The 27,470-nt window shown below is 40.2% G+C and overlaps 1 protein-coding gene across 1 annotated transcript; it reads left to right on the top strand.

Moving 5' to 3' along the window:
- Positions 1 to 4,826: 4,826 nt before the first annotated feature.
- On the top strand, positions 4,827 to 25,804 carry ADH5 (alcohol dehydrogenase 5 (class III), chi polypeptide). The gene is made up of 9 exons (XM_072624226.1): positions 4,827 to 5,389; positions 11,284 to 11,385; positions 12,936 to 13,077; positions 13,805 to 13,892; positions 17,505 to 17,724; positions 17,948 to 18,208; positions 19,482 to 19,617; positions 24,819 to 24,957; positions 25,523 to 25,804. Exons 1-9 carry the CDS (start codon positions 5,378 to 5,380, stop codon positions 25,545 to 25,547), a joined length of 1,125 nt encoding a protein of 374 aa, XP_072480327.1. The 5' UTR covers positions 4,827 to 5,377; the 3' UTR covers positions 25,548 to 25,804.
- Positions 25,805 to 27,470: the final 1,666 nt, after the last annotated feature.

Below are 27,470 nucleotides of genomic sequence, written 5' to 3'. Positions count from 1 at the left end.
TCCTAGTAAGGGTAGGTTCAGAGCCCTTTAGTTCTAGTCACCACAGGCAGATAACAAAAGCCAGGCGAAGTGTCTTCACACTAAAATTAGGGCACTTAGAGGGGGAGGCATCCAGAGATCAGACTTCTTCCATTACCTTATTATGTTTAGGTGTCAAGGTGGATAAAGTGCTGGGCCTAAATTCAGGAAGACTCATCTTCCTGAGTTCAAATCCAGCTTCAGACACTTACTAGTTGTGTGACCCTGGGCAAGTCACTTAACACTGTTTGCCTTAGTTCCTCATCTGTAAAATGAACTGGAGGAGGAAAAGCATCTTTGCCAAGAAAACCCCAAATGGGGTTATGAAGAGATGTATATGACTGGAGGTGGGGAGGAAAAGTAACATACATTTCTAGAAAATTCCAAGTCACCTCTACAGAAAAACTCAACTTAGAAAAAATGGCAAATCACTCCAGTTTCTTTGCCAAGAAACTCCCAAATGGGGTCACCGAGTCAGAAATGACTGAAAAATGACTGAACAACAAAACTCTTGAATACCCTCAAGAGTCTCTCTGACTTAGCTACAAATAACTTCAAGTCAGAACAAAAGACAACTTAAGGAGGACAGATCAGTGTTCTCCACTTACACTATCTAATGGGAAGATCTAATTTCTGTCTTTCTCGTGCATATTTGTTGATAGCAAAACTGAAATGAATTGAACTATATTTTGACCAGCAAAAGGTCTCTATCACTTGCATTAAGGATGGGGCAGACCTGAGCATGTGTGTTTGTATCTGGGAGGTAACCAACAGAAAAAGACAGACTGAGGATTACAATGAAAGAGGAAATGATTGGGGGGCAATATACTGGAGGATACAAGGGGATAGAATCAATTATACAAGTAGAAGACTAGCCTCGGCAAAGAGGAAGCCCATTTCTTCACCATAGGTTGGAGTAAAGATAGAAAGAATGAGAAATGATAACAAGGGATTTTAATAATAATAGCTAGCATTCATATAGTGCTGAGGTCAGTAAAGTGTTTTACATGTTATCTCATTTGATCCTCACAACATCCTTATAATGGAGTGGCTATTAGTTTCCATTTTATAAACGTGAAAACTGAGGCAGACAGAGGTTAAATTACTTGCCCAGGGTGACCCATCAAACAAGTACCTGGGGTAGGATTCAAATTTAGGAATCAAATCTTTCCTGAGTCCAAATCCAGCAGTTTATCTCTTTTGTGAAGAAGAGAAAGCTAGAAGAAAGCGTTCACTACAAATGGCTTTTATTTTCTCGGTAAATCACAAGGCGAGTTTCTTTGCTGAGAAGGGACATAGTTTGGGAGACTTGAAGCTACAAGAGAAAGTTTAGAATTGTGAAGAATGTAACTGACAATCATTTAGGGAAAAGCAAAGGGAATTTCTTGTTACAATAAGGGCTCACTTGGAATTAGATACCATAACTGTCTAGTGTGCCGAGAAAACCCTCATGACAGTTCTTTCATCTCTGTTCAATAGCATGGGAACATGAAGGGAGCTGGCAGATCATCCAAGAATGATCCAGGGTTGGAGTTAGGCAAGATACGAGCAGTGATAGGAGAAGTGAACAAGGGATTCAGAGAAGGGGATGGCAGAGATGGCTTGCTACCCAAAGGGTCAAGATTGTGAAGGCAGGAAAGTGAGGTCAGGAGACTAGAATAAGAATAAACCCATTAGTTAAATAATAAGCTTTTATGAAGCAAACCAGCACTATGCTAAGTGCTGAGGGATGCGGGGGAAACAACATGTCCATATTGGTATATAAGATTAGATAGACAGATAACTTTAATATGATAAAATAATTTTGGAGGAGAAAGTTCTGGTAGCTGAGGGGGACTGGAAACAACCCTCTGGCAGAAGGTGGCACCAGAGGGATTCTAAGTCAGAGAAAGTAAATTCCAGGCATGGAGTTCAAAGGCACTGAGAAGGTAGATAGAATTCTTGTGTATGAAGAACAGGGCCATAGTGCCTTACAGGCAACAGTGGTAGAGGGAGAGTGTAGAAGTGGCAGTGGGTGGCAAAAAATATTTCAACTGCCCATCTAGGACCAGAGCATGGTTTTAGCAGGGCATGGGAGAAGGTGCAGCCAGCATTGGAGAGGATGGCCAGAAATGCACCCCGTATTTTTCTGGGGGAAGCCAGTTATGTGAGAAAGCCAGAAGATAAGGGGGGAAAGTACGGGAAGAGGTCCAAAGTTAAGGGAAGTGTGGTGATTATGGTAGAGGAATTTCAGACAGTACATTGGAAGTCACAGACACAACTGGAATGGAACACGGGAAGGGCAGCCTTAAGGGGCCTTTCTTTCTCACCTCCTTCCCTAATCTCCTTCAATGCTCAGCTCAAGAGATGAAGAGCATGAGTTCTTTCCTGTTTCCCACAGTGGCTAAAGCTTCACCTCATTCCCTCCTCCCTTCCCTATTCTTTTTCCTCCTCCCCACCACAAATTACTTTGTATTATTCTGCATATATTTTGTACCTATTTTCTATGTAATCATTGTAGCATTCTATGGAATAGAAATGCATTTTAAGAGAACTTTAAGGAAAAATGTATTATAGGAATCTTTGTATTATTTTAGATATCTAAATTTTTTTTTTCTGAACTTAGTCATTTGTAAGATAATAGTCAACAAATATTCATCCATCTGACCAAAATCTTTGATACTGTTCGAATGCCAAATTTATAATTGCCTAAAATACTATTTTAGGAAGAACTCACACAAGGCAAGTGCTCACATGGTGGTCAGAAGAACTGATATAAGGACACTCTTGAGGTGTCTCTGAAGAAGTTTGGAATCCACTGTGTAATGGGGAGATATTGACAGAGTACATTACATGGTGTGACTGCATCAAAGAAGGTGCTGTGCTCTATGAGGGAAGCAGAATTACAGTAGCTCAAAAGAAATGTGAGATGTACAAATTTAGAGCCATCTCTGCTCCATATGGACTATTTGTGCCCTATCTGTGGTAGAGCTTTCTGAACTCATATTGGTCTGATCAGCCAGTTGGACACACTGTACCTTGACTCCAACATAGTAATGTCATTTTGGTCCCCTTGGAGAACGAAGGATAAGAACAGACCAGAGTCACCAAAAGCTGGGAGAAAAAGATTAGTTTTAACATACACCATACAGGTGGATTAGCAAGATGTGTTCGTTGAATGCTAACCACAGATGAGCTCAACCACAGGCTGCCACTCTAGAAGGTAAGCTCCTTCAGAGAGACTTTAGTTTCTGCATCTGTATGCCCAGTGTCTGGCACAAAAGCAGGCACATACAATACTAGTTTCCTAATGAATAATGATTGTTGATTGATTGATTCTTAACCTTTGGGAGACAGACTTGTTAGAAACACACTTGACACTAAAAGGTATCAAGGAAAATTTATTGCAACAGAGTTCAGAGGAATTGAGCACTTTGGCCAAAGTGGGCCCCCACCCTCTTTTCAGTAGGAGGAGGGAGCAGTAGATACAGAAAGGAGATGAGCTACATACCCTTACTCCAAGACAGATCCTCCCACCAGGAGATAGATTGGTCCATCCTCTACTAGGTCACTATCTTCTCTACACAACCATTACCATAACCCCTGCCTTTAGCATGATCTCCCCTTCCAAACATGCTCTACGGTAGGACCCATGATCAGAAAATGGAGGGATAATTTTATGCGGGGTGTGTCTGCTTATATATAAGCAAGCTCAGTGAAGAAAATCCTTCTCTAGGTAACTCTAGGTCATTTTTCTTGGCTAGTTCCAGCTAGCTGTAGATTTGGTTCCTTTATCAAAAACTTCCTAATTTTCTGAAGGCCACTGTCTGTGTTTTGATTGGTTGAGTCCACCTGCAGTCTGCTGGCCTTCTTATTATCTAACTTATTCTCAATGACTTCATCAATTAACAATAACTCACTGTGAAAACTTAACTTTTGCTGTCTCTCACAGACTAGTAGACAATGCTGATTCTGGAGTCAGGAGGACTAGCATCTAATGCCATTGACCTTGGGCAAGAACCTTAAATTCTCTGGATCTCAGTTTCTTCAAATGCCTTAAACTATAGGTCCAATAAATCTCTGCTTCTGTGACAGATGTCGTTTTTTACTCATTTCTATTTCTCTTCTTGTGCTTTGTGCTCAATAAATATCCTTTTATAAAAGCTCATTGATCTTAATTGGTTAAATGGAACTGGGGCACTAATTACTGGAGACAGCGAATACACTAATGAGTGGGATAGACTTAGTGAAGACTCCTCAGATTGTAATTTTTCTCCCAGGGGTGAGGTAAGGCCTAAAGGCTCAAGGTTACAATATTTTTAGAATAGAATAGTTCTATATAAGGATATAAAATTGTGTAGTGTATTAGGGTCTCAATGATTGGACAAAACTTACATAATTCCTCGATGTCTTCATTTCAAAAGGGATTGGTTAGATTTCGTGTCTAGAATGTAAAACCATATTCTCAGCTAATGAGGATAATGGTCAGTGGGGGGAGGAGGGACTTGCGTTAGGGTCTATATAAATCACTGCCCTTTTCTTTGTCTTCGGCTTTCCTACTCCTACAGGTGAGCCCCGCTTCTCGAGAATCGAATAAATCACTTTTCTGTCATCACTTTGAGAAGCCTCTGAGTAATTGATTTATGTAGGGACCTGAGCCATCCCACACACTAAGAACCCTGCCAGGGATTTCTAGCTCTGGGGGAGTATAGTCAATGTCTTTTATATCATAAACTGTAATAAACTCCTAATTTTGTTTGAATAAAATGTGAATAAATAAACATATTTGCACAAACTTTTGCTAAAAGGAGCGTGACTTCTTTTTTTCAGGATTGGTAGGGATTCACCACAGAAAGCTGGGAAACTTTCTCCTACAATCAACAGTTTCTCCTGAAGTCGGCCATGGGTTGAATGGCTGGCGGACAATTACCCGCGGGGCTCCTGCTGCCTCACAGTCACCTTTAGAACAGAGGACTACAGATAACGCCCTTCGATTAGGAGAAATTACCCAGACACCCACCGACGCGCTTATTTTAAAAATCCCTCCCCCGGAAACAGGCTTGGCTATGGCCAAGAGAAGCTGGGGTACTCCCCCGATGCTCTACAGCCCGCGCGCCAGAGCTGCGGGAAATGTTGCGCCTTCCACCCGGTCCCCGTGGCACAAACAAAAAATAACCCCCCGGGGGATCACATTTCACGTGATGGGGCAGGGGAAGCAGCCCCGGAGGCCGACTCGCCCCTTCTCCCGGACCGGAAGGAAGGGGAGGAGAGAGCCGGCCTCCACGCTGCGCGGGTGGCGGTGACGCGGCCGGACGCACGGCAGAGTCGGGCACCAGCCTGGGGCATCGGGCTCTGCGTGCAGCGCGGAAGGCGGGAGGACATGGCGGGCCAGGTAACGCGTTGTAGGGACGCGCGGTCCGGTGGGGGCCGAGGAGCGGGGAACGTGCCCGGGAAGCCGCCGCGTTCTCAGGCAGAAGCGCCGATCGGGCGCCCCTGGCCCCAGACCTTGGGCCTGGGCGCTGGCTGTGCGTGGGGGAGGAGGCCGCGGGTGGAAGGAAAGCGGCTGCGGGCAGGGCGCGGGAGCGCTGCCCGACTGCGGCTTCCAGCCCCGGGACCCAGGGATGCTCCATGTGGCCTGGCTCGAGCTGCCCGGGTGGCGGTGATTTGCACAATATCCTGCGGAAAGGAAATCAAACTCGCTACATAGTATCAGCCTCCCGAGAAACAGATGGAGCGATAGCGGGGAGAGCTTGAGCATTCATGAAGCGCATACTGTGTGCCGCAGTCCACCAGCGGTTTTTAAGCGCTGGGGATACAGCAGTCTTTGCTTTCAGCAGCTTATGGAGGAGAGAGAAAATTGCAAATAGGCATGTGAGAAATAGGAAATATTCAAAGGGATTGCAACCCTATCTGGGGACACTGAAAAGACCCATTGTCCCGAGAGGCAAATGGGATAACCTTTAATGGGGATAACCTGTAACAAAGGCTCGAAAGTAGGAGTAATGTTAGTGTCAGGAAGGGAAATCGTGCAACAAATTATATTGTGTTAGTCCCGACTTTGGAGTCCACGGACCCAAGTTCAAAACTTGCCTCAGAGCTTTGGACAAGTTATTTAACCTCTCTGAAGTCTGTAAAACTGGGGACAGAACTAGAGGATGTATAAGGTCCCTCCCAGCCCTGAATCTTTGTTCCCAAGTGTGGAACCCTATCAGGAAGGACTTTGTAGGAGTTTGTCACTAATAACAGCTGGGATTTCTAGATGGCTTTATCATTTATAACGACCTCTCACTTTACCTTTGTGGGGCAGGCAATATATGTCATACTGTTCTCAGGTATCATAAACCTCCAGCCTTTCAGGTACAAAGTTATGGTCCTGTGAATGGTGTGATAGAAAAATCACCCCATTTGGCGTCAAAGCATCTGTATTCAAAGCCCCTCCTCAGAGCAACCTTGAGCACTCTCTGGGCTCCAGTTTCTTACCAGTAAAATGAAATTGAACTAGACAGCCTCCAAGGTCCAATTCTGAATCAGTGTGCCCTTAAACCATTTAGGAAAGGAGGAATCTGGGTAAGTGATTTTGCTCACCCCACAGCACTGGAAGAGAGTTGAACTCAGGTCATCAGCAGCATGGTGGCTAGCTATCCTTAGGGAAAGGGGCTTTGCCTCAACCCTGGTGTGGTCTTAGATGACTTAAACCCCCAACGTCTGGATCAGGAGTAAGTAGAGGTGGGCTTTAGTCCAAGCCTGCCGTTAATCAGTTCTGTGATTTTGGACAAGTCACCCTGTCTTAGGACTTCAGTTTCTGTAAAATGATGGATATTCACTATGTTCTCATAATCCATTGAAGAGCCCTTCAGGCCTGAAATTCTGTGACTGTAAATCATAAGACTAGAAGGAGAGGCAAATATGTATGCATCAGTCCTGGTTCATCTCATTGAATACTCCTTTAGGGTAGGGCCAATTTAATTTTTTGTCATTATCTGTCCATTCAATGTGTAATGGAGTACCTTGTCTGTGCTTAGTTGAATTCATTTCAAACAGTGGCACCAGTGGCCACTTTTGAGACAAGTTTTGGGGACAAGCATATTGTGATTCCTATTTCACTTTTAGAAACAAAGAGGTTATCCAGGTATCCATAAACCTGGATATCTTACAATGGGCAGGCACAAAGAGACAAGAGTAAAATAATTAAACTATGAACAATCTGTGTTGTATCTCTCAAGTTGCTAATTTTCTAAAATATTTCATAAACAAGCAACCTGAATTCATTAAGGTCTGCTGTTTTCCAGGCACTGAATAAAAAGAATAACTCTTAGTTACTGTTAAGAAGTTTACACACAGAGAGCCATATTGGGAAGGAGGCCACTAGCAGTTGGGATCAGGAAAGACTTCAGTTCAAAGGCACTGCATGAGCCTATCTTGAAAAAAGAGAGGGATTCTTTAAAGCATATGAGAGGAGGGATTGTTTTCCAGGCACTGAGACATCCAATTTAAAGGCAGGGAGGAAAATGGAACCTGGGAGATCCAGGAGGCCTGTTTACCTAGACCATAAAGTGCTGAATATGCCATGTATAATAAAGCTGGAAAACAGTTTTGGATCCAGATTGTAAAAAATATCAACAGCCAAACAGAGGAGTTAGTTAATATTTTATCCTAGTATGTCAATAATCTTTGAGTTTGAATAAGGGAGTGACATGGTCAGATCTGTACTTAAAAAAAAAAATCACTTTGTCAGAGCACTTAGGATTGGCTGTTGCATAGAGGAGAAGGAATGAGGTCCTGAGCCAGGGTGGTAGCTCTGGGAATACACAGAAGGCATCAGATACAGCAAGATGTGGCAACCCATTGGATACGTGAAGTCAGTGAGAGTAAGGAGAGAAGGTCATGAACTAGGCCACAATTTCTTTGGAAATTGGGAAGTTTGCAAAATCCTATGAAAATAAATGTTGAAAACTATCTTTCCATGTAATTGGAAAAAAATCAAGTACTATGGACAAAAAAATAAAGGAACTGAGCCTAAAAAAATGAAATATGGACGTTTGGAAAAATAGTAGGTTTGGAGGAAAAGATAAATGATTAGTTTTGAAACCAATCGCTCAAAAATTATTTTTTAAAAATTGTATAAGCTGGTATCCATTCCTCTTTTAATTCATTCTACAAAAATTTATGAAGTACCTACTATGTGCCAGGCATGGAGATACAAAGATAGTCCTTAATTGACAAACTTACATTCTACTGGAGGAAAGTACAAAAACAAGTACAAAATATTTGTACATTACCAATGTACTGACTGATAAATTTGTAATGGACGTGATCAGGTCATGTGGTCTCTGGTATGGTTTAGCAGTAGGTGCCAAGAAAGCGCAAGATAGGAATAACTCAGGGCTGACACATAGCAAAACATGAGCCAGGATAAGAAGCAAGTGAATCAGTGGGAAAGAAATGTACAGTTGAACTTGCCAGCTCTAGGGTCAGGACTGGGAAGGGAAGATGTACTAACTTGTCTTGTAGCTGGGTACAGTGTCCCAAACATCAAAGTGCTGAACATCTCTATAGACTTAAGATAGTATTTTTATTTTCCTAAAACTATCATCACTGAGGAGAGAAAAGTGAAGCCCTTTTGAGAGGCAAAGTAGATAGAAATGTTAAATTTTTGGCATAGGTGATAAGTAAAATCTGGATTTTGTGCTTTATGTACCTAATGACTGCCTTCAAGGAGAGAAAACACCCAAAAGTACCTGGCTTGGAAACTTACTTTTTTTCTCCTGCTGTTGTTGTTATTTGTTCTAAGCACTGGTTTCCAAAGTGGGCAATACCTGGGAGGCAGAAGGGCACATGCTGGAACCATCCAGGCGGGGTTGGTAGTAGCCTCAGGTGTGTGTGGGATGGCAAGATCCCTACTCAAATTGACTACTCAGAGGCATCTCAAAGTATAAACAGAAAGTCCTTTATTTGATTCTTGCAAGAAGCAGGCAGTCCCTTCACCAGTTTCCTGGAGCAGGGAAGCATCTTACAAGAGCAGATGCAGGATTATAAAGCTAAAAACCACAAAATTCTCCCCCCCACCTCCAATTTAACCTTTAACTCTATTGGTTAATGTTTTGAGCAAGTGGCGTATTCTCAGAAATTCCTCTGATGCAAAGAACTGAAAAAGAAACTGAACAAACATTTCCTTTGTTCTACAAAGGGTTTTGGGAGAGGGGGTTGCAAGTGGTTTTACACCTTTAAGTTTAAAAGCTCAGGCCTAGGGTCTGATCTACTCTAGATGAGAAGTCTTCACTTTATCCCACTCAGGTGCAGTTGGGGGCACTGAGTAAAAATAAGGGGGCATTGGAAGCATAAGGAAATTTTAAGAAACTGTTCGTACATATTTCATCTGTTGTGTAAAAGAGTTAAAGTCATAGTGATTACATTATTTTCCAAAGAAACACACAAAATGCAAGTTATAACCAATGGGTGGTCAAGTCTGCCAACAGGTCTTAACACGCAAGTGTTGGCAGGCAAGCATGTTGTACGTTGTCAGGAATTCCAGCATGCATCAGCAGGAATATGTGCATGTAATGACTTATTTACAATACGATGCTATATAGTTACCTGACACAGTACTGCATCATTAAAATTTCAGTGGAGGAAAAAAACAAATTGACAATAAATTATTAAACTTAAGACACATCAATTTTAAAAATTTTATATTTTTTTGAAATGATGCAAATTTCAAAAAAAAAGGTTAAAGAAAGTAGATTTCCAGGGGAACACCAAGTAATTTTTTTTTAAAGGGGTGGTAGGCCAAATAAGTTTGGGAATCTCTGTCTAAAGTTTTGGAAACTTCTGGACAATGGAGGAGGAATTCACACCTTTCCCAGGATTTAGATTTCTACCAATTATTTTATAATGCCCTATCAGTTAAGGGGAAACCTTGTATTTACATGTAACCATTCTGGTAATCACCGCTACCTAGGTTGAATACAAAATCAATGAATTAAATGAATGAATGAAAAAGCATTTAGCAAACACTTACTGTGTGCTGGGCACTGTGTTAAGTGCCAGGGATACAATTTGAAAAATGAACAGTCCCTACCCCTAAGAGCTTTACATTATATTAAATAGAAGGAAGACAACACTTATCAGCTAGTGGTAACCAGAGAAAGGACTTATAATACGGAAAGTCACTGGAATGGTGATTGTAACCTTAGCGTAGTCAATCAACGGGCTTTTTTGAAGCACTGGTAGTGTTATTTTGATTGGAGAGGAAGTATAGCTTAGATACCGTGTAGACTTAGTAGTCATGGGTTTCCAATGCTTGGCTTGGTTTTTGCTTTGGATATGCAATAAACAATTCCTGCTATGTTTTAGAAGCATATTTGTGTGTGCCATTATACTTGTCCCTAGACATGGTTGTTTATAGTCAGGTATTCAGAAATCTTCCTCTGGGATTTTGCTTTGAGGCATACATCCTTCTGAAATGACAAAGAATCCTAATATGAATATCTAAATCCTTTGCTGGACTGTCAGATTTAATATTCACATTTCTGTTTTAGTGAAAACTTCATCAAAAGATTTTTCTATTTACTGATAAACTGATCATCAGAGATTACTTGCTTTGTTAACTTTATTTCTTTATCACTATTCTTTATTCAGTGATATCCAGATGAGTTGTGAACCTGTGGTTTATTTTGTTAGGATTAATATTCACAGACAATTATCAGTAATCTCCAAATTCATCAAAGTGGTTTATTCTGTTTTTTGAAATGTATTTTATTGAGGCCTTTTGTACGTACATCAAAATAATTTCCAACTAGGTCTAATTTTCCTTTGTAACAAAGAAAAACATCAGTACATAAACTTTGTCTGATACCATAAACAATAAGAGGCCATCTTTTGCCTCATTTCTTACTTAGCCTTAATCACTGAATGGGTGTTGCCTCAAACAAACTGAGACCTGAGAAAGATCTTAGCTTAGAAAGGCCAAGGTCTCCCACGATATCTAGAGCCATGTCCCCTCCCAATCTATGTCTTACCCAGATGGCTCCAAAGGAGAGAGTGAGGCTGATGACTTTGTACAGCCCTGCCTCACTTAAATCCAATTCACTTTCAAGTCAAAACAGCACCCTTCTGATATCATTGGTCTTGGAGAACAAGGAAAAATAACAGTTGATCTAGTAGTCTCGCTTCTCTCTAAAGCAGATGGAATTTTTTTAATGTCTTCTCCTGAACCTCCATTGGTTATTTCCCATAAGAATGCCTTACTCAAGAGAATAAAAGCTTGCCCTTTCTTCTTTACTCTAGGTTATAAAGTGCAAGGCTGCTGTGGCCTGGGAGGCTGGTAAACCTCTTTCTATAGAGGAAATCGAAGTTGCACCACCAAAAGCTCATGAAGTTCGAGTTAAGGTAATTACACATCTGAGTCACTGGCAAAGTTTGATCCTCAATCCAGGTTTTCTGGATAAGTGATTTGAGTTCGGAGTTCTTTAGAGAACCCTTCCTATAGGACAGAAATGGAGATGAAGCAAGATCAATAAAGGCACTTGGAGGTCAGTAAAGCCGCTTGGTTTTTTCCCCTTTTTCTTCCCATGAGGCATTGGTTGGCCTCTGTCTCTTTTAGGCTTCCTCTGGGGTTGAGCTGGTTGGATCCTCCCATGTGAAACACCAGCTTCCTACAGCCTCCTTGCTTCTCATAGTGGTTGTAAGAAAGATGTCACTCTCTGGAGTCAGGACAGCCAAGGAGGAGGGAACAAACTGGCCCTTCTCCAAGCCACAAGTGCCTTTATAATACTGAAAATCATCATGTGTGCCTTCATTGGCCCCAGCGGCTGTCCTCAGCATGTTCTTCCATAAAGATATGTCTGATAACATATATGTTGAAACAAATGAAGAGCCTGAGAGGCAGAGTTCTGGGTAATTAATCATTTATTAATTCGGCTGTCTGGTAATCAATAAATCTTGGTTAGTGGTCTCTCTTGCCAACCAAAGACAAAACCATGGAGATCATCGAATGCTTAAATACCCTTAGAAAGGGGGATGCTTCTTATAGGTAAAAATCAACTTTGATTAGTAGACAATTAATGAGGGGGTAGACTTTCAAATAAGGAGATGGGCTGAAAGCCTTCAGCTCCTCCTGCTGAGAATGTGGCTCAATCATGAGACTCAGCCACCTCCAGCTATCTGGACAGGGAAATCCGTCTCTGTCCAAGCCACTCAGGTTAGTTTTCTCCATCATAAGCTGAGTTCTTCTAGACTGCATTGGAGGGGTACAAGGCCATGAGCTCAATGCTTTGGGGATAGAATGCAACTATATTAGATTCTGTTTACACTAGAAATAAAAGTACGGTGTCTTAGTTGGTGGGGTCCACCCAAGACCATGAAACATGTACCCAAAAGATTAGGTCAGTCTCTTCTATCAGCCTTGTCCAGCAGAGACTGTCTAAATGACCTACAAGGGCTGGTCCCAGAATGAGGAAATAGATCCTAAATTCATCCTCATTTAATAATTGGTTATTAATACAGCAGAAAAATAATCACTTTTCTCAATGTTATAGTGTGTGTATATATCACTAAAATCAATCAAATAAGCATTTATTAAAGACCTGCTCTGTTCCAGGCACTGTATTAAGGCTCTGGAGATACAAAGAAAAAAATGAAATAGTCCCTGTCTTGAAGGGATTTCTTGATAGAAATCAGGGAAAATGGATCACATGATGTTGTGATTCCATTCGAAAACCAGCTACTTCTCCCTTGTGTGACCTTGACTACTCTAAGCCTCTATTTCCTTATCTGTAAAATGAGGGACCTGGATTTAATAGCTTTTAAAGGTCTTTCCAGCCCTAAATATATGATCCTAACAAAATTAAAGGCACAGCACCTATCCTTGCATATATTCTGAGTTGCCTGCACACATGCATAGGCTCATCGACATTCTGCTTCTCTGAACACCCTGACAGATTCTTGCCACTGCCGTTTGCCATACTGATGCCTATACACTGAGTGGGGCAGATCCAGAAGGGTGTTTTCCAGTGATTTTGGGACATGAAGGAGCTGGAATCGTGGAGAGTGTTGGCGAAGGAGTGACTAAGTTTCAAGCAGGTGGGCGCATGATTGGACACTTGAATTTCTGGGCTTGTTACTATAAGAAAATCACTTTTCTGATTATCTGCCCGCATCTTTCATTGAGTGGGAGATTGCCTGCTCAGTGACTTGTCAAGATTGATCTCACTCTTCATTTGACAAATACAAGGCTTTTTGTTCTCTGATTTCATAGGCTACTGCTTCTCTGAAAGCATTTGAAGACCCTAAGCCAGCTTTGTTCCAAATTGTTCTCAATTAAGAACTTATTAATAGCTCTTTTTTAAATGCTTTACCAAAGTTAAAGTTTTGTCCTCAGTGTTCTGGAGTCTCTGTCCTGGGATTATCACTGAGATAAAAACAGGACACAGATAAAAACAGCATGTGGGAAGAGAAAGGTTACATTGTATATCCAGTAGTTAACATTGTTGGTCTCAACTCCTCTTGGGGTTTTTTTTCTTTTTCTTTCTTTCTTTTTTTTTTTTGCAAGGCAATCAGGGTTAAGTGACTTGCCCAGGCTCACACAGCTAGTAACTGTCAAGTATCTCAGGCTGGATTTGAACTCAGGTCCTCCTGACTCTAGGCAAGTCTTGGCTCCTTTTCTCAACAGCTTTTCAATCCAGCCAAAATCAAATGACATACTGAGACAAGGATACTTTTTGTACTTTTAGTAACAGTTGCAAGATCTTTTTACTAGGAAATAGAATCTATCTGCTAAAAGTGCTTACTCTTTCTGTGTGTTTCCCAGGTGACACTGTCATCCCGCTTTACATCCCACAGTGTGGAGAATGCAAATTTTGCAAGAATCCTAAAACAAACCTTTGCCAGAAGATCAGGTGAGTATCATTGAAGTTTTTGTTTATTTGTTAACGAATGCACAAAAATCACCAAGCAAAGATCCATTTGATTTTTTAAAATAATATAATAATAATAAAATTAATTTCTTATTTAACTCTTGTGACTATTTAGTGAACTATGATAATTTTGTTCTAAGATTTATCTGAACTGACATTAGTCTCTTAGAGGTTTTTGGTCCACTGACAAATTTTAGAAATTTAGCTAGATTGATTTTATTTATTACTTTTTATGGTAAAGACCTATGATTTCATCGGTATAGGAGAGAGTGAGAGGCTATCCTATGATGAAACTTCTGCCATTGTGAATCAGCACTTGTCCTTAGCTCCTTGTAGTCAGAGAAAGGCTTCTTAACCTTTTGTATGTCATGAACCCCTTGTCATTCCAGGGAGCCCTGTGGACCTCTTCTCAGAATAATGTTTTTATTTGCATAAAATAAGATACATAAAGGGGCTGCCAGGTGACACAGTGGCTAGAGCACCAACCCTGGAGTCAGGAGGATATAAATACAAGTCCAGCCTCAGACACTTACTAGCTGTGTAATGCCGGTCAGGTCACTTAACCCCTCTTCCCCCCCAAAAAAAAGATATATAAGATTATAAAAGCAAATCAATTATGTTGAAATAGAGATATTTTTTTCCCATCCAAGTTCACTGACTCTCTGAAATCTATCTGTAGACTTTTGGGGCTCCATAAACCCCTGGTCTTTTGTTCCTAATCTTATTTTAGTTTATTTCAAGAGGAAACTTACCAGCTGCTGGTTATCTCTTTTACTGTGTTGTTGTCATTTGATATTTTGAGCAAATGGTGGTCAGTCCGTCAATAAGCATTTATTAATTGCTTTCTGAAATCAGATACTGAGTGCTGGGGATACAAAGGATACAAAAAAAAGGCAAAAACAGCCCTGCCCTCAAGAAGCTCCCTTTCTAATGACTGCCAAGAAACACTGACATGAAGTGTCAAAAGAAGTGCACATGGTCTGAGTTCCTCAAACTCATGGCAGGTTTTGAAAAGAATACATCTTGGAATATAGACATTTTGCGACTGGTCATTTCTCTTCATGAACTTCTCTGAGCCATTAGTTGATCAGATCCAAAACTTTGCCCACCTGGATACTGTCTTAAGATATTGATTATTTTATGTTAGCATTTATTTTAGAGAAAAACATTTGATTGAAATGAAACTCCAATTTTATACTTTTATAACCTCTTCACTTTTTTGGTTTTTCTGTTAGTAATTGGGAATTTCCATCCTGTAAATGTTTGTATTGTTCAAAGCAGCATGGCTGGGTGAACGAATGAAAAGAATTTAGTAAACACTGTGGAAAGCACTAGGAATACAGATAGAAAAGTAGAGATGGTCCACTCCCCAGCAGCTGGCATTTAATGGAGAACACCACACGTTTAAGAGGTTTTAGCTTTAAGTCAAATGGAAAAAGGCCCTGGTTTTTAGGGCAGCAGCACCTTAAAATCCATTAAATAAAAATAGCACCTTAAATATCCATTTCTGATGTTGACATTTGTCATGTCGTTGGAGCCTCATAGCCACCCCATGAGATAATTGCTGTATGTGGTATTATCCCTATTTTATAGATAAGAAAATTGAGGCTTAGAAATATTGGATACCCTTCCTTAGAACACATAGCTTCTATGTGTCTTTCAAACTCCAAGCCTAGAGTGTTGTTCCTTTGACCACCTCATAAATGGGTTCTCAGCCCTGATGGCAGAAGTTCACACACTCTGAGCTCCTCCAGGCAGAGGAAGTCACAGCTCCTTCATACTACTAACAAAAAGATATGGAAGAGCACGTGAGCCATTTTGGTGAACTCATCACTTCCCTTTGGTCTGACTGTCATCTTTATTTAGGTGCTTCTTAAATCTTCATATCTGGCCCTCATTTCTCCTGAGCATCAATGAGTCCCATATCAACTGCCTGCTAGAGTAGATATCTCCACCTCGATGTCCCACAGGCATCTCACATTCAACATATCTAAAGCACAACTCTTGTCTTAGCCCCCAAAACTAACACTTTTTCAAACAGCCTTTTCTCCATCATGGTTACCATTATTATTCCAACCACCCTGATTCACAGCCTCAGAGTCATCCTGGATCCACTCTTTATCCCTCCCTTAACCCCTTTAGCAATCAGTTGCCAAGTCTTACCGATGTTTTCTCAAAAAATCTGTCATCTCTCTCCACTTCCTTCCACTCTCATCCACCGTCTTAGTCCCAGCCCTCATCTCTCTCCTGCATTATTTCGGTACCCTTCTAATTCATCTACATGCGTCCAATTTCTCTTGTCCAGTCATCTTTGACAAATCTGCCAAATTGCCATCCCTAAAGTATAAGTCTGAACTTGTCGCTTTTCTGATTAAGAAATCTCAAAGCACCCTATGGACTGTGGGATCAAATAGAAACTCCCCTACCTGTCATTTAAAACCCATCACATGAGCAGCTAGATTTCAGAAAAACCTGGAAAGACTTGTATGAACTGATGCAAAGTGAAATGAGCAGAACTGGAACATTGTACACAGTTAACAGCAACACTGTGTGGTGATTAATTATAAGTGGCTTAGCTCTTCTCAGCAATGATCTAAGACAATTACAAAAGACTCATGATGGAAAATGCTATCCACCAGAGAAGGAACTGATGAACTCTGAATGCAGATTGAAGCATGCTATTTGTGCTTTATTTTTTCATGCATTTTTTTCCCCTTTTGGTCTATTTCTTTTTTTGCAACTATGACTGACACGGAAATAAATCTTACATGATGGTACATAAGTAACCTATATCAAATTGCTTCATGTTTTAGGAAAAGGGGAGAGAGGGAAAGAGAAAAATTTGGAACTCAAAATTTTGTAAAAGATGGATGTTAAAAATTGTCTTTATCATACAATTGGAAATAAATTTAAAAAATAAATAAAGTCCATCATCGCCTAGCTCCAGTCTGTCTTTCCAAATTAATTTCACATTATTGATCCTTACACAATTCTGCATTCTAGCCAAGACACCTTTGCTATTCCTCATATGTATAATATTTGATCTTCCACCTTGAGAGCAAGGGACGAGGACTACTGTTTTTTGTCCTTGCATGCCCAGCACCTAGAATAATGCCCGGTATATAGTAGGTGCTCAGTAAATATTTGCTGAATTGTAGACTTCTGTATTTCTTCTAGATTTCCTTTATGGTACATCGCATGCTTATGATTCTCTGTATTATGAGTTGAGATTAGTTATTATTTTGGAATCTTGACTTCAGTCATACTATTCTTGGAGTGAAAGGGACCATTGACAAGTCAGAGTCTTGGAATCTAGTCCTATTTCAATAACTAAATAACTGTGAGATCCTACAGTCACTTAACCATTTCTGGCCTCAGATTTAGAGTCTAGTCCCATTTCAGTCACTAAATAGCTATGAGATCTGGTCTCAGATTTCTCTATAAAATGAGGGCACTGGACCAGATGACAAGTTTCCTGCTAGATCTGAAGATTCCATGGTTGTACAAATCTTTCTTTCAATTTTTTCCCCTACTCTCTCATGGATTTTATGAAACCCTGCTTTATCCTTTATTTTCCATTTTTCTTTTCTTTAGAGTTACCCAAGGAAAGGGATTGATGCCTGATAATACAAGCCGGTTTTCTTGCAAAGGGAAGCAAATTTTTCATTTCATGGGGACCAGCACATTTTCTGAATACACAGTTGTGGCTGATATCTCTTTGACTAAAATTGATCCTTTAGCACCCCTGGATAAAGTCTGCCTCCTGGGTTGTGGCATTTCAACTGGATATGGTGCCGCTATCAACACGGCCAAGGTAAGAACATGGTTCATCTTAATTTCTCACCAAAAAAAAAAAAAAGGTTAGCCTGATCAATTTTGTGCTTAATCTAGCATTTTAAAGGTGCTGTATATCCCGTTGGGGTCATTCACTGTGCTTATCTAAAAAGATGATGTTGGTTTGGCTTGTTTTGAAAGTCGGTGGTTTAAATGTATTGGTCCTGGGAATTGGGGTCTCATAGGATTTCTTCTCCATCCAGGTGGAGCCTGGCTCTACATGTGCCGTCTTTGGCCTGGGAGGTGTTGGCTTGGCCGTGATCATGGGCTGCAAAGTGGCAGGGGCTTCCCGCATCATTGGGATAGACATCAACAAAGACAAATTTGCAAAGGCCAAGGAGTTTGGAGCCACCGAATGTATTAACCCTCAAGATTTCAAGAAGCCAATCCAGGAAGTGCTGGTGGAAATGACTGATGGTGGAGTGGACTTTTCTTTTGAGTGTATTGGTAATGTGGGCATCATGGTAAGTGTGCTTGGCTTCATTCAGTCTTACATGGTAGTGAGGTTTTTGCTTTTTTTTATGCTGCTTCCTTAATTAATAATACAGACAGCAGGATAGGAGAGCATCAAGTGAGCTAGGTTCCCACCTTCAACATTTTCTGTGTATTCTTGGGCAAGTCACTTAATCTCCCTTTGCTGATAAAATGGAGATAATCATACCTATGGTACCTCTCTTGGGCTCAAATGAGATGTTTATAATGTATTTTGTATACTTTAATTTGTGCTATTTAAGTGAGAATTATTATTAATCTGTCATTATTATTAAATCAAAAACCATTGAGTACCTACTATGTGCCAGGGACTCTGCTAAATGCTGGATTACATTGATACAGTCATATTGTTATATTAGTAATAGCTTAGGATAAAATTCCCTGATTTATAAGAAGATAAGCCCTTATTACAATTAAATAGATTTTAATTACTTGGGCCACAGTAGCGAAGTGATAAAGGAGTGGGAAAGAATGGTAAAAGAAAATATCTCTTTGCACCTAAAATGACTCAAGCAACAACTTTATTAAGATATTATATAATTTATAAATGATATTATTTGTTAAGGTTTGAGGTCCCCAAGCAGTATGTGTATATCAGGTGGGGAACCTGCAAACTTGAGACCACATGTGGCCCTCTAGGTCCTTAAGTGCAGCCCTTTGACTGAATCCAAACTTTACAAAACAAGTTTTGTGCATGCGTGTGTGTCTGTGTGTGTGGGTATAAATATGTACATATGTACATATATATGATAAGCCAACATTGACCATTCTAGGAACAAACAAAAAACTAAACCTATGAACAGTCAACAAACTCTTGCTAATCTCAGTGTCTCCCACATATTTGTTAAATAAGTGACAAGCTTTTGGAGATTCAAGGTAAAATTTTAAAATGAAAAAGGTGGAAGAGAAGCTCGTTGAGCTTTACAGGGTTATTCTGTTAGTGTTATTTTGTCTTTTTGAAATCACTGATACCATTTGCAGTGAGAGTTCATTGTTATGGATTGTGAACCAGTGCTAGACTCATTTGAGTTGTGAAATTATATTTTAAAGTAACAAACAGCTAATGGGTTGGGGGGAGGGGTAATTTGTTCTTTAAAATAAGTTTGGGTTTTGGTTTTTTTATTTTTTAAAAAGCCTGACCTTCTATAGAGATCTCCATCACCCCACCCCATAAATACAACTCCTCACTCACTGTGTATATCTCCTTTCCTACTCTTTGCTGGGTCTCTGTGTCTGGGTCCTCAGCGAGCAGCCCTAGAAGCCTGCCATAAAGGATGGGGAGTCAGCGTCATTGTTGGAGTAGCCGCATCCGGTCAGGAGATCGCCACTCGTCCATTTCAGCTGGTAACAGGCCGCACGTGGAAAGGGACGGCCTTTGGAGGTAATTCACTTCTATGACTCCCTTTTGTGTGCTTTCCATGGAAAAATTTCATCCCAGAGTGGTTTATACCCATCAACAAAGCGTGCTTTAGTTGGTATGTGAAAATTTAATACCTGCCTAAGCACCCTAAATAATTTTTTTATTTAATACAATATCATTGAAAATACTAAGGGTCTTCTTTACAGAACTACACAAAAACCATAATGAAATTTATATGGAAAATCAAGCAAAAATACTGTTTAAAGAATGACTTTGAGTGAATAAGTCATTTTGACTATTATAAATACCAAAATTAACTGTAAAGGATATATGAAGGAAGATGCTATCTGCATCCAGAGAAACAACTGATAAATAGAAGCATGTAAAGGATAATTTTGCATATGTGTGTATGTGTATATACACACACATTTTTTTGTGTCTAATGGTAGCCATCTCTTGGGCTGGGGGAAGAAAGAGAAGAAAAAGAAAGAAATTTACATGGTAATTAAAAGAATAGTAAGTTATACATAATAGATTTGCTGTTTCATGGGCAAGCATCGTTTTTATTATACTATGTTATGGAAAGGCTTGTTTCATTCAATAAATTTTTAAAATACCTATTTAGAAAAAAGCATATTGAAAGGAAAATCTGATTTTAAAAAAGGGGTCTTGAATTCCCCAGACCTTAAAGCATATGGTAGAATGGTAATCCTCAAAACTACCTGGGGCTGGGCAAAAAATCAGCTGATCAGGGTAAATAAAGCCTGCATCCAAACAGATGTGTATCATGCATGGTTAGTGCCTCATAGATAGCCTTTTAGAATATAAAACCTGAGCAAAAGATTGTCAAGAGTAGACATTAAACCCAACTACCTTAGTGAATACCAACTAGATGATAGATTTAAACAAAAACTTGAAAATGTAGAAGGAAAGACAATGCTACGGTATCTCAATCAGAGGGGAATTTTTTTTAATTCAAAAAATAGGAAGCCTTATTAAAGACAAGAGATATGTTGGACCACTTCAGAATAAAAACAAATAATTAAAAATAACAGGGAAACTATAGGGAGGAAAACATAGAACTTAGCATCTAAAATAACACTGTTAAAAAGCCACTGTTCTAGTTCCCAAGCCTTGGTAAATAAATGGTCAGAGGATATAAAGAGTTTTCAAAAGAGAAGAAATAGATTGTTAATAATCACTTTGAAAAATACTCAGCCTCACTAATAATCAAGAGATACACCATCGAAAAATAATTAAAAGCCATGAAACTCAGTGCTAAGAGGCTTGGGGAGGAACAGGTTCATTCATCTTTTTGGTGGAGTTGCAAATTTGTCAAGTTACTTCTATAAGCAAAATTTTTTCCCTTACAAAATGAGACTGCCCACTACCTCTCTTATACACTAATTAGATTTACACACCCATTTCTAACTTCTGGAACCATGAAAATCAAGTTGAATACCTTTTCCTTATACCCGTGGTTCAGATTTATAATGGCAACATGTCTCTTTCCCTGTCCACCTTTCCCTCTTCCCCTGACTCAACTCTTGATTCATAAGATCATGGATTTTGGATCTGCAAAGAACCTCAGAAACCACCTAACCCAACTCCCTCATTTTATAAGTAAGGAACCTAACACTTAAGGAGCTTGTGACTTGCTCAAGGTCACACAACTCATAAGCATCGGGTGATTTGAACCCTGATCTGACTCAAAACCATGACTCTTTCCACACATCCTTCCATTGAACTTCCCAGGGCAAGGATTTAAAGTCCTCTTCACTGTGCCAGTTGTCAACTTTTGCATGTGTTCTAGCTTGTCACTCATCTTCCTAAAATAGGTTCTGGTTGCCATAGCTCAGTATGACATTTGTGGTCTGGCTAGGGCAGAAAACAACAGAGCCCTCACCTCCCTTGCAGACAAGCCCCTTAAGGTAGCCTGAGATCATGTTAGCACTTTTGAACATTATGAACCAAATAAGTGGTATTTTTTTAAATAAGACAGCCCAAACTAATCATAAAACACTTTCTAAACCCAGGATGATTTTAAATTTCTTTTGCTATTCTCTTTCCTGAGTACACAACTGAGAGGGTAAATATTTGGTAGACCAGAAGTAGACTGTCAGAATAGTTTCATATGCCTTGTTCAGAGTTGTTTTTCATTGTATCTGGCTCTTTGTGACCCCATTTGGAGTTTTCTTGGCAGAGATAACTGGAGTAGTTTGCCATTTCCTTCTCCAGTTCATTTTACAGATGAGAAAACTGAAGCAAACATGGTTAAGTGACCTCCCTAGAGTCACACAGCTAGTAAGTATCTGAAGCCAGATTTGAACTCGGGAAAATGAGTTTTTCTGACTCCAGGCCCATCATTCTATCCACTTGCACCATCTAACTGCCTTTTCATAGTCCTTCAGGGGAAAGAGGTTAAAAAATGGAAGAGGTCAATTAATTTTGGTCCTGACTATGACTTTGTCTAAGGCCTGCTGGTATCAGAAATGCCATCACTTTGCTGATGGCAATAAACTCTGTAAACTCCATTGGCTCCCTGACAGTTCCAAGATCAGATATAATATCCTCAGATGTGTTAGTAAGAATGTACATGTAGAACCCATATAAAATTGCATTCCGTCTTGGAGAGGGAAGGGGAGAAATCCAAGACTTAAGGAAGTGACTATAGAAAACTGAAAATAAATTAATAAAAATTTAAAAAAACAAAAGGACAAAAATATAATATCCTCCTCTTTGCATCTGAAGCTTTTTGTAACCTTGACCCTTCCTACCTTTCCGTAGCTTCCTCCTCAGTGTGTTCTCTTTGCTCCAGTGATTCTGGCCTCCTGGCAATTCTGTAAGCACTCCGCCTCTTAGCTCTGGACATCTCTCACTGTCCCCTCTGCCTGGAATGCTCTCCCTTATCCCTTACTTGTACCTTGCCTGGCTTCCTACAGGTCTCAGTCAAAGTCCTACCTTCTGCGAGAAGCTTTCCCCAGACCCCGTTAATGCTAGTGCCTTCCCTCTGAGATTATCTCCAGTTTATCCTGGATGCCTTGTCTAAACATACTTGTTGCATGTTGTCTCACCCATTAGACTACGAACACCTTGAGAACAAGGACTGACTTTGGGTTTCTTTATATCTCCAGCTCTGAACACAGTATTTGACACGTAGTAGGCCTTAATAAATTCTAGCTGACTGACTGACAATCCATTATCTCACTGTCAGGCAACAGGCATGACTGGAATCATGGCACATTCCCATGTTGATCAGAGTTCTTAAATCGTTCAGGGCTATTTTCGAGATAATTAAAATGATTCAGAATCATTTTTACAGTGTTGTGGTTGGTTATATGAATTGTTCGCCTGCTACTGAAACTTACTTTCTATCAGTGTCTACAAGTCTTCCCAGTTTTCTCTCAAACCATCTATGACATTATTTCTTACACTGCTGTAGTACTATTGTATTGGGGCAGCTAGGTGGTGCAGTGGATAGAGCACCAGTGCAGGAGTCAGGAGGACCTGAGTTCAAATCTTACCTCAGACACTTGACACTCACTAGCTGTGTGACCTTGGGCAAGTCACTTGCCTCATCCTGAGTCATGTCCAGTCATCCTGATGAATATCTGGTCACTGGATTCAGATGGCTCTGGAGGAGAAGTGAGGCTGGTGACCTGCACAGCCCTCCCTCACTCAAAACAAAGTCAAGTGCAAGTCGTATCATTTCTCTGATGGCATGGTCTTCTTCGGCAACAAAGGATGAACACATACAATATTGTATTGTCTTCATGATACCAAAATTTGTTCAGCCAAAGCCAGTTAATGCATCCCCACTCAATTCCACTTCTTTGCCTGGGGTGGTGATCATTTAAGACAGGGTATGAGCCAGGTGACCGCAGTAGAATCCGTTCTGGAACCAACAGGGTCAGAAGGCATTCTTAGGGGAATGTTGAAATGGAAGGTGAGCAGTTTACAGCTGACAAACTTACCACCCCTTTCCTTCTCCAGTTTTGCACAGATACCTCATATTTTACTTCTCATATTTTGAGTGATTGTCATCTATTTAAGTACAGATCTTAAAGTCAGGAAAGTCATAATAAGAAGTTAAATCTAACTAAGTCTTCTCCCCATCCCCACCCCCATTACCGTAATTTTAATTGTTTTCCCCATGCATTACTTAAGCATACTATAATGTTAGTAGTTGGGGAAAAAAAACTCAGATCAGTCCCCTTCCTCATCCACTATTTCATTTATTTGTGGCAGTCAACAGTGTTAATGTTTTCTTGAAATGGCAAACATCCTGAATGAGGGAGGCCATAACCCAGCCATGTTCTGCCCTAGACAGACCACATCTTAAGTATGTTGTTGAGGTCTAGGCACCACCTCCATCTTTTATTAAACTTCTGTTTATTTGCATTTGCAAAGTGCTGTTCTAGGAGCTGGGAATAACAAAGACCAGAAAGAAACAATCCTTATTCTCAAGAAGTTGGCGTTGTAATAATGGTGAAGGGACGTGGAACTTTGCTTTAATTCAAGGAACTGTGGGTGTTCAACCTAGATGAGAATCTGGAGGTTCAGAAGTAGAAAAGACTTAAATAGGAAGTAGAAAGACTTAAGTAGAAAGTAAAAAAGACTGAAGTAAGAAGACTTAAGTAGAAAAGAAAAGCTGTCAGCTCATCAAACCCATCTCTGGAAAAGAATCCTCTCTACACCATCCCCTAGAAGTGGTCAACCAGTCTTTGCTTGAAGGCCCCCAGTGAAAGAAAATCCACTTCTTTCCAAGGCATAAGAAAAAACTAGGGCAGAGGGAGGCTGTTTGGGGGTTGTATCCAGATGTTTTGAGTTGTAACATGGAATCAGAATTTGTCTTTATTTTGCTAGTTCCAAAGGGTAGAAAGAAAGCCAAGAGGTGAATATTATAGAGGGGCAAATTTCAGGTCAATAAGAAAATAAGAGCTATGCTTCAGGAGACTTTTAAAATCAGACGAGTCTTAAAGTGGAGACTGTCTGACCACTTAATGATCATCTGTGTTACAGAGGGGATTTTTGTTCAGGTGTGGACTTGCCTCTGAGGTCCCGATAAAGACTTTGCTAAATCTTGAGGACCATTAAAGGAAAAGCCATGATCTGGTAGCTGAATGGTTTGTTTCCTACTGCCTGTAGACACAGACCATCTTCTGACTATCCAGTTGTTCACTGGAACGCAATCATTTCACTTATCTTTGGGTTACTTTTAGGATGGAAGAGTGTAGAAAGCGTCCCAAAGCTGGTGTCTGAATACATGTCCAAGAAGATCAGAGTTGATGAGTTTGTGACTCACAACCTGCCTTTTGATCAAATTAATGAAGCCTTTGAGTTGATGCACTCAGGAAAGAGGTAAACTTTCCCCTTGGCTGGGTCACAAAGTATGGTAATTGATTGAGAATTTCAGGGTTGTATTTTATTGACATTTCTACAAGCTGAGGAATTATTATCTGTTATCCTTCACACGGAAAGAGCATAAAACAGGAGTAGATAAACTCAGTGTGAATACACACCCTTGGGTGGCCCCTATGAAAACTGCTTTCCCCTCCTATTCCTTTAAAAAATATTGTCACCTTCTTTGTGCCCTCTCCTCCTCCCCCTCCTCATCAAGCACCCATAGACATCACTTGACCAAATTGATGGTGCTTTGGACTGCAGAGGTTGATGACCTGACAAAGTTCTAAAGATGTGTCAGGCACATCTTTTATCTTCATACCATAAAAATACCTTTTATTCTATGCTGTTCTCTTCCTGATTTGGGGGGTGGAGGAAGGGACAGTAACCTTTCTCATTGCTAATAGTTTATGAACGATAATACCAAGGCTTTTAAAGACCGTTTCAATAGCTTAATGTGTGTGGGACAAGAAGAGGCAGGTTTTTCATTTGTGGTCAGTAATGCTGAGTTTCTTTTCTCTAGCATTCGGACTGTGTTGAAGATATAAATCCCAAGAGCAGAATGCAGTCTTCTCTCAGCTCCTTGTACTTCTCTGTATACTAACAGATGTGAAGCTAAAGATTGACCGGCACTTCCTGCTACTGGAGTTTTCTGATCTCATGAATAATAGTTTTATGTAATTCATGATGTATCTGTTGAATGTCAGTAGGATCACAGATCTATTTTCTAATCTCTACAGAGCTTGTTCCTGAACTAATTGTAGGTTGATTCAAGATAAAATGATTTCTACACTGCTCTGGAAAAGCTTTCTTTTTCTTCTCATGTTTTGTCTGAAGGGAGGCATTGTGGTCTAGTGGATAGCGGGGCCAACCTTGGGAGTTGGAAGTTTTGCTGCTGAAATAAACTAGCCTCTGCGCCTGCAGCAGTTCTCTTAAGACTATATGTCACAGATAGTAATAAGGATGAGGATAACATTTATGTGGCACTTGAAGGTTTACAGGGCACTTTACAGATACCTCATTTGATCCTCTGAGCCATCCTGAGAGGTAGGTTAGGAAACTGAGACAGACAGGTTAAGAGACTTGTCCAGGATTACATAGCTAGTAAGTGTGTAAGGTGGGATTGGAACTCTGGTTTTCTAGGTCCATCTGTTTTGCCATCCAGCTGCCTGACATTACTGATCTCTATCAGCAGAGGATGTTTTCATACAGTTGAAGGCATAGGTATGAACTAATATAAAAATTTCCCTACTATGAACTCTCCACTAACGTGTCCCCTACTATTTAGTAATAATAGCATTTCTATAGCACTATATGTCAAGTATTTTATAAATATTATCTCATTTAATCCACATCACAATCCCAGCAGGTAGGTGTTGTCACTGCCTCCATTTTACAGGTAAGAAAACTTAGGCACACAAGTAATTTGCCCAGCATCTCACAGCAAGTGTCTAAAGCTGTTTCTCAACTCTGATCTTCCTGACTCCAGGCCTGCCACCCTAGACACTATGGCATCACCTTAACTGCCTATTGAGTGTTAAGTTTAGGAAGGACCTTAGAAATTATCTAGCCCAATCCTGATCCCTTTTACAAATGAAGAGACAAAAGTAGTATCATGAAGTAGACTGGGTTTGGAGTTGGAGATCCTGGGTTCAGATCTCACTTCTGCCAGTGTATTTGCTCTTGACCTTGGGTAAGTCATGGCAGGGCTGGACCAGATAACCTCTAAGGTTCCTTTATAATTATGTGATCCTACGATGAGTTTCATTATTAGGGTGAGGTCAAGGAAGCAAAGTAGCCAAGTCATGAAACCAGTTTCTAAGTCCACCCTAATAAAAATGAGAGATGTTGCCAAGAAAAAAAAAAGACAAAATTGATAACAAAAACATAGCATCATGAGCTGGAAGGAATCTTAGAGGCCATTGATTCCAACTACCTCATTTTACATGTGAGGAAACTGAGGCACAGAACGAGAGTGTTTTGCCCAGATTCTCATAGTTATTAGCTATCTGAATTGGTCTTTGAACCCAAGCATTAGTGACTTCCAATTCCCAACAACAGCTTCCAGCAGGGACCTAGTCACTGTTGTAGCTAGTGAAGGTGTCCAGTCAGCCTAACCACTACCAACATGGCACCTTGGAGAGGGGCTCCCCCAAGATCCGTAACAGAGAGTGTCTGTTCTTAGCCTGACCACCCTAAGACTGGTAGAACTGTACCTTCTCAACTCCTTAGCAATACTCTTCTTTTAAATTTGTGCTGACATTTTCTCCTAGGCCCATTAAAACTGTTCCCAATGACTGTTTCTTGTGTACATGTTCCCCAAGGCTCACAAACTTTGGCCTTTTTTTTTCCTTCAGATATGCCAAGTTAAAACAAATATTGGTTCTGTGGGAGGAGAGTTAGTTCAAAAGCAAATATGCAAATCACTCATGAAAATAAAAATTAACTCCATCAGATCATTATTTTCTACT

This window comes from Notamacropus eugenii, chromosome 7, assembly GCF_028372415.1.
Source record: "Notamacropus eugenii isolate mMacEug1 chromosome 7, mMacEug1.pri_v2, whole genome shotgun sequence".
NCBI classification, from domain to species: domain Eukaryota; kingdom Metazoa; phylum Chordata; class Mammalia; order Diprotodontia; family Macropodidae; genus Notamacropus; species Notamacropus eugenii.
Note: the sequence above shows the minus strand (reverse complement) of the source record. Positions and strands in the feature narration are given on the sequence as shown.

Excerpts from the sequence above, each read along its gene's own strand:
- ADH5 (XM_072624226.1), top strand. Across the intron at positions 13,078-13,804 it reads AGTGACTAAGTTTCAAGCAG|GTGACACTGTCATCCCGCTT; the intron begins GTGGGCGCATGA and ends TGTGTTTCCCAG. Across the intron at positions 13,893-17,504 it reads AACCTTTGCCAGAAGATCAG|AGTTACCCAAGGAAAGGGAT; the intron begins GTGAGTATCATT and ends TCTTTTCTTTAG.